General features: G+C 37.7%; 1 protein-coding gene and 1 long non-coding RNA gene across 2 annotated transcripts in view; one reads left to right on the forward strand and one right to left on the reverse strand.

The window, feature by feature from the left end:
• Positions 1-7,475, reverse strand: part of LOC104966555 (complement C1q-like protein 4) — a 10,289-nt gene extending 2,814 nt beyond the window's left edge. The window contains exons 1-2 of the mRNA XM_010795738.1: positions 7,463-7,475; positions 7,348-7,381 (exon numbers count right to left, since the gene is read on the reverse strand). Coding sequence (XP_010794040.1) covers positions 7,348-7,381; positions 7,463-7,475 — 47 coding nt within the window. The remainder of the gene's footprint in view (positions 1-7,347; positions 7,382-7,462) is intronic.
• On the forward strand, positions 7-2,466 carry LOC104966184 (uncharacterized). Its single transcript, XR_800637.1, has 4 exons — positions 7-173; positions 462-572; positions 1,437-1,474; positions 2,203-2,466. It is a non-coding gene; the product is annotated as an uncharacterized lncRNA (long non-coding RNA).
• Positions 7,476-12,958: the final 5,483 nt, after the last annotated feature.

Below are 12,958 nucleotides of genomic sequence, written 5' to 3' on the forward strand. Positions count from 1 at the left end.
ATTTCTCTCATCAGGACTTCTTTGTGTCTGCTTGCTTTTGTTCACAGCTCTGACCACTTCTACACCTTCATCATCCGTCCCATCAGCATCCTCCACAACAACAAACCAAAGTGAAAGTTCCACAACTTCACTAGCCTCGCCTAAAACCACCAAGCACCCTGAAGAAACTAAAGGTACATCCACACACTGTGCTTACTAGATACAGTTTCAACAACTTATGAGACATAAAAGAGCATGAGAATGTCCACAAGTTTACAAAAGTACATTTTAAAATGCTGAACCTCCAAATGAGGTTCCCAGTGTTCAAAAGATTTACTTTATTTTGACAATATAAGGCAAATACTTTTGAGCTGTTGTCTTCACCTAAAGATAACCTGTCCCCCCATAAAAAACAAAATGGATTATGGGTAGTCTGAGTCTTAGATGTCATTTTTTACATTTAACTCTTCAAACACTGACAGGTGTGATCCTGTATGTGCGTCTGACTCTGGTCGTCGTGGTCATCGTGTCATCACTGTCTGTGCTGGTATTCTGCAGGAAGAGGATTTGTAAAGACAAAAGTGAGGAACCAGGTAACACACACACACACACACACACACACACACACACACACACACACACACACACACACACACACACACACACACACACACACACACACACACACACAAAAAGATTCTGATTTCTCTTGATCTATATTAACTTTAAAAGCAGACGCACAATTCTAAAATAAATTTCTCACACAAAATGTCCATCCCCCATCACCAGATTGGGTGTACGGATATTCATTTACATCATTAAAAATAACCCAACTGCTGCTCAGTCTAAAGGTTTTGTTATCACTGGTTCTTGTAGAGCGATAATCCTTCCGCTGTTGCAGAGGAAACAGGTGCTAGATTTATGCTTTGTAAGTTTCAACATCACTAACATACAACATATAGTCTAGTAGTATCTATGCAACTGCACAATAATACAATTCAAAAACAACAACCTACATTTAAATCTATATCACACCTGACTGCAAATCAGGCTGTCTACAAGTCTCAAGCCATTTATAAAAATAAGCTTTTCACAAACACATACAAATAGAGAGAGCTACAGTGAGAGGATAGCTTCCTCTATTTTCGAGACTCAGTGAATCAGATAGGAGGCTTTTTTTAAATTCAATATGCACTTTAGAAACATGTAAAGCCATAGCTTGTTATTACTTTCATTGAAACGTTATTGTATATACTTATTCAATTGTCTTTAGTAATTGAAATTTGACAGGGTGGTTAATGATTAAATATACTGTATATTCTGTTGTTTACAAACTCAAAACACATCTATTTATCTTGTTTTACTCCGATTTGAACGGTTGGCCTAAATATTGGTTTGATGTCATGTTTGAAAATCTGTTCCGAGTCTTTTTCTCAAAGTACTGTTGTGTTTTTCAGAACCTCATGTGGAAACACAATGTGCTTCTGCACCGGAGGTGAGTTTGAGAAAATCTGAGCATCATATTAATTCAGTTTTCTGTAAACCCACTAAGCGTACTGTGACGGCCCCTGCTTTGCTATTTCCTGTTGTGTGTGTGTGGCCCTTTAATGTTCTCCCTTTGTCTGTCAGCATTGATTGAGGACACCTGGCTGCTGGTACCGGGGGGTTAAAAGGCCTGAGCCAGACTCTCGATGTCTCTCCTCCGCGGAGGACCGTTTTTGGAGAGAAGCCTTTCGCTTTGCCTTGCCTTTATGTTAGTTTTTGTTTACGTTGAGTGTGGTAATAGATATCTTTCATATATCTTGTCCTCAACACTTTTGTTAGCAAAGCCAGTCATGCCAAACATCTATGTGAGATTCCTGGGGAAATCTCTCAATTGACCTTACGCCAATAAACACAACCATTGAGCAAAAACCAATGATTACTACAACGTTGTCTTACAGCTATTTACAAAATACACACAAAAGTATACACTTTAAACTTAGCGATCAAAAAACCTTCGCTCGTATGGGGTACTTTTGACCTGTTGCTCGCTTCCTGATCATATTTACTGAGATGCCAAATTGATTCATTCGCGAAATGCTGCGTTAATATAATTGAGTAAATATGAATAAATACCTAAACAAATAAAAAAAATTTTTTTTTGATGACGTAACTTACAACCAATCAGTGCTGCTGTTTTTTCGTGTTTAAAGCACACTTATCAACAATGTTTTTCTCCAGGAGAAAGACGACCTGAGTCAACACGCGTACCTGAGATCAATTTGTCAGCGTCGACTCGTCCACAGCGGGTTTCCATGGTGACGCTGGTGTGTTTTTGTCATCTGTTCCTCGGGTGAAGCTAGCTCTGATGGAGCCCCCTCTGTACTCTACTGTTAACAACCCCCAATACTCTCACAGTCTGGCAGAAGAAAGCTGGTGTGAATAGCAGCCGTGTAAATAATCTGAACAGGAGATGTTTGGGGAATATGTACGATATTGAACCATTTACTTATTTCACCTGCTCCTGAATGACCTGCTCATGGATGATAAGTCCAGCTCTGTCTAGTTACAAAACGTGCCGCTTTCAACAGTTTGCTTAGGTCAAAGCTGGTGCACTTATTGTACGTCCCTTGGATAAAACCCTCAGCTAAATGATCTGTAGTTTAATATAAAAGCTTCTTTAGGGCTTCAAATTATTTATTAAGTATTTATACACTTGGATATGGTATTAAATTATCCTCTGTAAGATAGACTGTTCGAGTCAGTTAGCAGTTTAGCATAAGATATGTTTGCTTCGAATGCTTTGACTATAAATTGAACTATTTGGTGAAGGCTTATTTAGAAATGTTTAATTATGCAGAATATAAATAAATATTTATGAATTATAAAATTAAACCAGGTATGTGGTCAGTACGGGATACAAGATGCCACTCTCATACTGTTGCGTAATGTGCCAGACTTTAACCTGTTTGTATGTTTATATATATATATTTTGGANAAACATCCCAGTTTTTGCACAGCCTGCATACTGTACTGACCGGACATGTCACCCATTGAGCATGTTTGGGATGCTCTGGATCGGCATATATGACAGCGTGTTCCAGTCCCGCCAATATCCAGCAACTTCGCACGGCTATTGAAGAGAAGTGGACCAACATTTGTGACGACCCTTGCTTTGCTATCTCCTGTTGTGTGTGTGTGGCCTTTTAATGTTCTCTCTTCGTCTGTCAGCATTGATTGAGGACACCTGGCTGCTGGTACCGGAGGGTTAAAAGGCCTGAGCCAGACTCTCGATGACTCTCTCCGCGGAGGACCTCTTTTTGCCTTGCCTTTATGTTAGTTTTGTTTAACGTTGGGTTGTGGTTAATAAATATATTTTCATATATCTTGTCCTTTCCACGCTTTTGTTATGGCCAAGAGTCAGGCCACATTCCACAGGCCAAAATCAACAACCTGAAAGGAAATACATATAAGATTTCTCAGATTGGAGCTTTATTAATAAAATGTTATAAAGGCAAACAAATGCATATTCATTGTAAACATGACAGTGATTCATCCTAAGCTATCTGACCAATCAGGTAACAGAGAAACCCACAGAGTTGAGGATGCCTCGTATTTTCATGCTTCCTCAGTCACAGCCCCATTTGTCGTTTTCAATGTCCTCTAAACTTTACAAACCCCTTCACCAAAGAATACATATTATTATACAGAAGATAGTACATGTTGCAGGTTTGGAAGTGCCTTATTTAAGAAGAAGTTCTCGGTCTTAAGATTTTTACAACATTGCCTAAAGAAGCTCCAAATGCCACCCGTTTATCTTGAGGGTTATCTTGAGTTTTTTTTTAATTACTTCTAGCGATCTTTATCAGTACCCTTGCATTTTGCAGAAAGCTAAAGCCTGTCTTCTTGTGCTGTAATGGAACAGAAGAAACGCATTCTAATTATGCCGCATGTTTCTGAAATAGCTCTCTGAACTTAGGCACTTATAAGTTAACACATATCTTTATAGCTTTAATGGTGGCACTTTAGTAGCCTTAAGACAAGACAGAACAGAAAAACAAGATATAAATCAATAAAAATCAAAGATAACAATACTAATTAATAATACTAGTGACAGATGCTTATCTTTGAGGGAAAGTGAAGGCCTTTGTACTGTATGTGATTGAGCACAGTGCCTTCCACTTTGAGGGGTGGCTTTTCCTATCTTCGTTGCTTTACTGCCTGCAGGACTGAAGATGAGTCACTATGGTGTTGGAGGAAACAGTGAAGAAAAGTCCTCACATATCCAGAGACTGAAATAGATGCTCTGCCTCTCACTCTGTACTCTGTGTGGGAGGACACAGCAGACACACAGAGGTGCTCTCAGCCCCCCCCACATTTATCCACTGTATTATCTCCATGTCCAGCATACAGTGATTGATTCATAATGTGTGCATCCACCTCCATCTTTTTCGATACCAGCTACTGTGTGAAAAATGTAAATGATAATGTATAAATCTAGCTTAATAAGACTTTGCGCTGCTCAATCCTTTCATGCTGATGTTTCCTTGGATACGGATGCTGTATCCTCTCTGTCCTTAAGAGGGCAGGCAAGTACAACTGAGGAAAATAAAGTGTTTACAGTCCTGTCCATTTCGAGAAGCATTTAATAAATAATTGTAGGATTCTTTAAAAGCCTTTAAGGCCTAAAGTTACATTTTTGACTGTGCCAACAAATTATTTTTCCTAGCTCATCTCTAACAAATCAACATGGATAGGAAATCTTTTGAAGATCTTTATTTTCTACTAACCTAAAGATAGTTTCAAGAAAGGTGGAGAGAAGCAAAATAACAAGCAACATTACAGCACATAAGGGAGAAAAGACTGCACAATAAAACTGATTTTACTGTAAAACAAGGGTCAAACAGTAAGAGTAACAATGTTAATATTTAAGGGAAAGAGAAGCCATTTGTATGAGATGACAATACCATTTTAGCCTTGTTGCCTTCTCTCAGGGAACATGTGTAGGGACTGAGATAGACTAAATGCTCTGCCTCTCACACTGAGTTGGATGACACTGCAGACACACAGAGGTGCTCTCAGCTCCTCCACACTCAACCACCATCTTATCTCCATTTGTAGCATACATGCACATTCAGGCCTGTGAATGAATGACGTTTGTTCCTCTTGTTGTGTGTATGTTGTGTGAGTCTGGGCATGCATCCACTTCCATATTCGTAATTGCTTCTCCAAGGATTTGTGTTTCTTTTCTGAATAAGAAAAGTACAAAATGTACAAATGTGACCCACTAGGATTATTCTGGTTTTTACTGTGTGAGAATGTACAACTTTTTATGAGGCTGCTGTATCCTCTCTGTTCACACGAGGGCAGACAGATACAAGTGGCGAGAAGAGAAGTCCACATTTTGGGATCATTACAAATGACTTCTACTTCTCCCTCACACTTAAACAAGGCAGACAAACGGAGCTAAATAACATAATTAAACAAAAATTAAAAACTGTAATGCAGTTTAAAATGACAGCAAAAATATGGTCTTAGCAAATGGTCTGCAAAGCTATTGAAAATATGTTACCATTAAAATAAAAGTATAAATGTAAGTGAAGCACAAAAGAGAAATCACAGCACATAGTTACATTAAAACATTGGCAAGTGAAAGCAATGCACGGCATTATCTATGAGATCATCAGTTCAACACATTTTACTTTCGGTTCTTGTATATCTTATTCTTTTTCATGTTTATAGACTCCTGCATTTACTTGGTAACTTACAACCTTCTCTGCATTATTTAGCTTATTGTATTTATTTATTTTTCTGGCATGTATATATTTTACTTCATGAGTACTTGCACATTGGTCTGCATCATAATCTGCACTATTTCATTCTAATCTATTCACAGTGTTTCTTATTGCATTCTTTATTTTTTTATTTGTCTTATTGTTTTATGTACTATATGTTGCATTGTTGGAGGAGTTCTGTATTTGCATTTTTAATTACCATAACTATACTGTAGCCACTATGCGTATGACAGTAAAGCCTTTGAATCTTGACTCTTGAATAAGGTTGATGTTGTCCTTCAAAAAGGTCAGAGTTAAAAAAAATGTCTTCAGTAATTTGCTTAAATGTAGTGCATAATTAGCTCAAATGAAGTAGTCCCTCAACTGATCAACTATTGTCAGTTACACAGCAATATTTATCTACGAGCTAACATTAGCCACCAAAAGCTACTGGTCATCAGCCAAAATAAGCTTGCAGGAGCAACCCCCTGTGAGTGTGTTGAACTGAGCAAGGGTGCTTCTTATTTCTTGCGAGTTGAACTTATCTTTTGCAAGTAGAAGATAACAAAAGGTACATACATTTTCATGCTCAAATTACATTAAAGGTTTCCTATAATGCTTTTTCTAGGGAATATATTATGGGTCTCAAAAATATATATAAAAACATGTCTATGGTGTGTTTTGCTCAAAATACCAAACTTGCACTTTAGACATCCCTCATATCCCTCTATTTCAGGCCTGTTAGAGAACTTCAGGTTTGGGGTCCTTAGCGGAAGGGGAGCTTGTGCCTGCTCAGAATTCTACGAGATACTCAGCTTATGCTCCCGTGATTAAATGCCATGTCATGTTCCAAACCACGTCAAGGATTATTTCTGAAACAGCATGGAGCCCTGCTATGCTGAGTTCCTTTTTTTTATTTCCTGCTTTTTTACACATACTCTCTCCGGTACAGGTTAGCTCTGAGTGTTAGCGATGCTTGCTAATGTAAACAAAGACCATATTACGTCCAAAACATGTCGGGCATTGTTTCTGATAGCAATGTTTCTGATATTGCCGTGGGTCCACATTTCCAATATTATGTCATATTGGACGCAAATCTGGATCAGCTCCGTTGTACCCCCGTTTTTAGAGATTTGGGTACGGAGGAAAAGAGAGAGGGTTTTGTTGACATATTTATGTATAATTAAACATATAGAGTGCAATTTGCATGATAGGTCCCCTTTAAGTCTGGGGTCATCAGAGGTGGAATAAGTAACCAGATATTGTACTTAAGTAAAAGTAGAAATACCAAAGTGTAGAAATACTCTGTCAGAAGTCAAAGTAATGTATTCAAAATGTTACTCAAGCAAAAGTACAAAATGATTGGCCTCTAAATATAGGTAAAAGTACTCAAAGTTTATAATTATTTATGTTTTAATGTGTTTATCAAGATGGTAAAGATGAATAATTTAAATGACTTTATTTTCTTTATTTGCTGGGTAGCATGTGAGTTTAATCCAGGTGCAACCTAAATTGTATTTAAGTGGTGATCATATTTTGCATCATTATTCCATATCAGCAAAGTAACTAAAGGTTCTACATTTATGTAGTGGAGTAAAAGTAAAATATTTACCTCTGAATTGTAGTGGAGTAGAAGTACAAAGTGGCATCAAATGGAAATACTAAAGTACAAATCCCTCAAAATTGTAACAAAAAAAGGTACAGTACTTGAGTAAATGTAACTATACCCCTGGGGGACATGTACAGCTATCAACAAAATAGCCATTGTTGTGGCCATCCTCTCAGTGAATTATGTTCATGTAATTAATTTCTTATTTTAAAAGTTTCTTACCTGTATATCATTTGTATTTTATCTTTCATTTTATTAATCTTTAATCTTGTGTGATTCTGTGCTGTCCTGTTTTTCAATCTTACCCTGTTACTGTTTAAACTACTGAACTTCCAACGGGGCTTATCAAAGGTCCATCTTATCTTATTGTTAATCGTTACCTGGCTCAATGTGTGAGTGCTACACATCAGGTTTCATATGTTCCGTTTCCTCAAAACAAAGGATCGTTGCTGCATTTCTGTTTTTGCCATCATGTACCTACTAACTTGCTGGACTAGACATTGATCTCAGCTGCAACTGTAATTGTAGGCCAAACATAGCAGATATATCAAGAAAATATGTCTGAAATGTCCACGTTGACCTAAATACCCCTCTTGCTTTTTTTGGCTTGCCTCACAGACGAACAGGTTTCTCTGGCTGGAGCCGCCAGGAACAGAAACAAAAGCTGCCTTTGTCTTTATTTTGTCAATCATCTAAGAATAAAGTTGACATCACAGGTGTGGCACGCAGATGTCTCTGATCTCCTTTCTTTACTTTCCTCTGTTATAGTTTGTGTGTTAAATGTGAGCATTTTATTTTTTTGTCTTTTTCTGTCCATGCATTTATTAAAAGTTAGGTATACTGTATCTCTCTTGGTCCAGGTCATTAAAACTCTGTAGCAAACTAATACTGATATCATTCCACATGACTAGCATTGTATTGTACTTACATGGAGATGCTTTTAGGCCACATTCTCTCCACAACAAGACTAAATATATTGAAAAGGATTAGCTAACTAAAGAAAGTGTGCCATCAGCCTATGGGAGACAAGGTCGATCCATGTATCTCAAGGCAGCGTGCAGTGAGATCCCCGTGCCCAGGCAGAGAGGGGGGCCGAGGCTGGATTGCTTCCCCAGTTCCATCCAGCAGAGGCAGGGGGCCGGAGCAAGGGTTCACCCCTCAAGCCCCACCAGCTGCCTTCCAGGAAGCTTTGACGCCAGCAGACCTCGAGAGCAGCAGGGTTTGGAGGAGCTTTATGTACACAGCCATTATTCAGGCATCTGCACAACCTAGAGCCAGCATGGTTTACAGGTAGGATATTTTGTTCTGAAGAATGGTGCATGCACTTTTTCAGATTTCAAATACATTCAGTGCATACATACCATACATTAAGGCCACGCTGCATTATCTGACATAGATAACAGATAAAGAGATTTTCTGCATGCACTAATATTGACTTATATTTTGCATCATTTCAGCTTATCGTGTTGATTCTGTTGAATGAACTGCAACTTTTTGGGGATCTTGATGTGATTTGAGTTCAAGCACAATCAGCTGTTAATTTCCTCTAATTGGTGTCATTTATCAACCACTTGAAGTAAAGATTAAAGTTTAACTCTGCTCAGCGGGGTCCCTGTCCTCTTTATTACCCAATGCTTCATCACCTCCTGATATGGAAGAGTTCTTCTCTGCACAGCGAGACCCGGCACTAATTCCCATCCACAATTAGACCTGACGTTCGAGGCGCATGAGGCCACCATCAGACATGATCAGACATGCTGCTTTATATTCACTGGCTGCAGGTTTCAGTACTGAAGAGCGACTGGTTTGAACATGTAATGAGGCATGTGATGATATGTCATTAAATACGTTTTTTTGGACAGTTTCTGAAATGTGACAATTTTCAGGATCCAATTTTTGATGGGTGTGTAGCTGGTGTGTTACATTTGCTTAATTAAATTGATTATTTAGTCCAATTACAATTTTACTGTTTTTGAAGGCTTGTTCTAAGATTGTACTTACATTACTCAAAATACACTTATTTGTATTGTTTTGCTAATCTCTGGCTGTGAAAACACATTATCCAAATGGCCAAATCATTGGTGTGACATCACACAGGTGGGCGGGGCAAACATCACAACAGGAAGTATACCCTGCAACACATGAGGTGAGGATAATTACAAAAGCTTTAGCTAGCTTTGACTAGAAAAAAACGAATAATTATAAATTGTATACATTTTCACAAGACTTTGATAGAAACAGGAATTTGATGTACTACTGCAACAAAATCTTTTTGGAATTTTGTAAAGTTGTATTTTTGGCCTGCATGATTTGGGGTGATTGGGAAAGTGTAGAAGTAGCTAATGAAACAAATCATCAATTTGTGATAGAGAACCACTGCACACTATTAGTGGTTCCCAACCTCTTCATATGGGCAGATCCCCAATCTTCCACTAACTGTTCATGGACTAGCTTGACTTTGCTAGCTGTTTTTATTAGCTAGCTAAAAACAGCTAGCAAAACAGTGACTGTACCTTAATACAACACTGAGCTTTAGTAACTTTATTTAAAACATAAAGCGTACAGTGAAAAACTCAATGCTGCATAGTTTAAGACTCATTTTCAAACCACCTCCTAAGCAGGATGGTTTCAATGTATCCAAAGTTTACAATTACATGTACAGCATAATGATAACTCTGCTGTCCATTCTGCTGTTGCAAGGTATTGTTGGTATTGTTTACTTGTTTGTAATAAAGCATAGTAGTGTTCTCTATGCTAAAGGAGATATGAAAATCATTGAAGCTCCTTTCCTTGGCTTTTTGTGAATTTAAACAGCTCTTGGCTGCCACTTACGGGCCATTTTACAGAATTTGTTCCAAGCAAAAAGCACTATCTGACCAGACAGAGCCAAGCTCAGACAAGCTTACTGTTTCCCTGATTCCAGTCCTCTCACTTTACTTCGCTAAAACCTGCTAGATCTAGCTTCAAAGTTAGCCTACCAACATGCGGAAGTGACATAAATTCTACTCTATGCAGGAAAGCTAATGCTGGGCCTATATCTCAAAATGTCGAACAAATTATTTTATAGTAGCCTTTTTTTAAATCTTTTTGGCACTATAGCACTATAATGCTTTACTGATGACAACATAATAACATTACTTATTTGTACATATCTTTGCATGCATGGGACAAAACAATGTTAAATTGTGATTTCACATGTATTTTGTCTTTCATTGTAAGATCAACCATCTCCCCAGTGCATTTACGATTGAGCTGATACACGAAGCATATTTAGTTTCAATACACCTGAAACATAAAAGCTAAAACTCAAATTGAGCTGGTAAGTCGTTTATCCTAAGGTTGGAATTCTGCAGGACATTAACATTTCCTCAATACTGAATGTATAAGCCACTTGGTGCTTGACCATTCGAAAAATAAATATCGCTGCATCCTCTTTCTTCTGTCATTGAATATCGCCTCTGATATAAGGACATATTCCTGCTGGGCAGCTGCATTAGGTCACTAGGCTTCTATAGGCGCTGCTATAATGCACGTCAGCATTCATCAGTGTCACCGTAGGTTTCAAACTGAGATGAAGTCATGGCAGAAGCTAATAATGATGCCAATGGGAAATGTCATGACGAAATTGATGCTTTTGGTGTTGTTGCTAAAGAATGATGATAGTAATGATGATGATGAACTTGCATCTTCAGTACAAAAAAATTGAATCAAATCCTCCTTCAGCCTTTCAGGCATGTTGTCTGTCGAGTGAAAATGTGTGGCGCATAGTTACTGTGACTGTTGTGTCTCACTCTAAAAATAAATGCTTTGGCTCAACAAAGAAAATCAACGCAACAGTTTGCATCATTGTTTATTGAGTTATGACAACTTCTAATGAAATTGTGTTAAACCAACAAACTTATTTGAGTTAGGGGAGAAGGCTTTTCCTCTACAATCAGAGGTGTTTTTAATTACCACTTAATAATTGGTAGCATAAACACAAGTTTTTAAGTTTATTACAAAATAAATTAAGTTGTTCCAAATTAGTTTTACCACATTATTTAAAAGGAATTTGAAGTTGTATGTACTTAATTACCCTCATTGTGAACACAAGTCTTTAAGTTGACAACCATTTATAAATTAAGTTGCTCCAAATATATTTTATTCAATAGTTTTGTTTAGCTTTTTCATGTTTTTGCCTATTAAGAAATTAATTAATTCAACAACAAAAATGTTAGGCAATTCACTTTTTTTATTTTCAACTGCAGTTGTGTATTTCAACACATGATATTTAAATCTTGAGAAAAAAATAAAATAACGCAAATTTAAATTGCCCCAAAAATGTTAAATAAACATATTAGCCATATTACCATGGGAAATGAAAGGGGATACAGCACATCAATTCTGCCATCACATCAAAGTTAGAAGCCTTAAAACCAGTGCCAAATAGGTAAAAGCTGTAAAATGTTGTAACTAGTTTTAAAATCATTTTCTAGAACTTTTGTAAACATTTAGTAAAACTACAGTAACAGACTTTCAATGGCCACCAATCTGCAGATCACACACATACATTTTACAAAAGATGTAACAAAGATGTTTACACTGCCTACAGCTCAGATTCAGAGCATATATTATGCCCATCAGCAAAGCACAGCACCTTGGGATATCCTTTCCCTCAACAACTTTGTTTCCCTCGACCACGATGGTTGCCATCGTATGGTCAGATCCTGGGGTGGACCGGTCACTGATGATGGCGATATTCATCACTTGTCCATCAAGGTCTGCCTCGAACTCTTTTGTGTTCTTTTGAAGCAAAATAAATAATAGGTTAGCGTATAAAAGATAATGAATTAGCTGATTGCATACTTTTTAAACTGTCGCTCTTAGTGAATTCAGAGCCATTATTACCAGCTGGTAATTGCTGGTATTGTTTTCACCTTGTGATTCTGCATGTGTGTGTCATCATGGCAACGTGGTCCTGAAGACACACAGAGGTGGTTTTGCGTACTTTGCCTAGTGTTTAAATGCCTGTGGACAGATTTTGTCATTGCGATATAATCACAACCTTGCAAGTTTTAGTGTACTTTCTCATCTTTTTTGCAGGTTCCATACAATATTTGAACTGGTTAAGTGCAGAGCAAAAGCCACTTGTCAAATTCTACGCGATCATTTTCCCATGTCATTACTGTCAACACCTATCCATGCTGAACGTTGCTAAGATATTATTGATTGGGGTGTGGCCAAAAGTGCAATATGCTTGTAACTGACAGAGAGCAGTGCTTTTGTCCTGTGTTTTTACACTCTGCCCATGGATTTGGATTACTTACATTAAACTCCTTGAGAAGGTCCTCTTCCTTTTCTCTAAGGTACACGACAAGGAAGCGGATGACTAGTTCTCTGCGTACTTCAATTGTATTGTGCTATTTATGAAAAAGAAAAAAAAGGGAAATTACCAACATTTATATATTCTGAATGGGTGACTGCCAACAACTTGCAATTCAATGACAACTCTAAATAACGATCCTACCTCAAGAAGCATGTCCTTGATCTGCCTGATTCTCACTCCAGTAGCTCCTCCCCAGTTGGTTCAAGGCTTAATGAATTCGTCATTTATCTGTGGACCAAACAAACAGAA

The sequence above is a fragment of the Notothenia coriiceps genome, unplaced genomic scaffold (genome assembly GCF_000735185.1).
Source record: "Notothenia coriiceps isolate Sejong01 unplaced genomic scaffold, NC01 NC01_scaffold00037246, whole genome shotgun sequence".
NCBI classification, from domain to species: domain Eukaryota; kingdom Metazoa; phylum Chordata; class Actinopteri; order Perciformes; family Nototheniidae; genus Notothenia; species Notothenia coriiceps.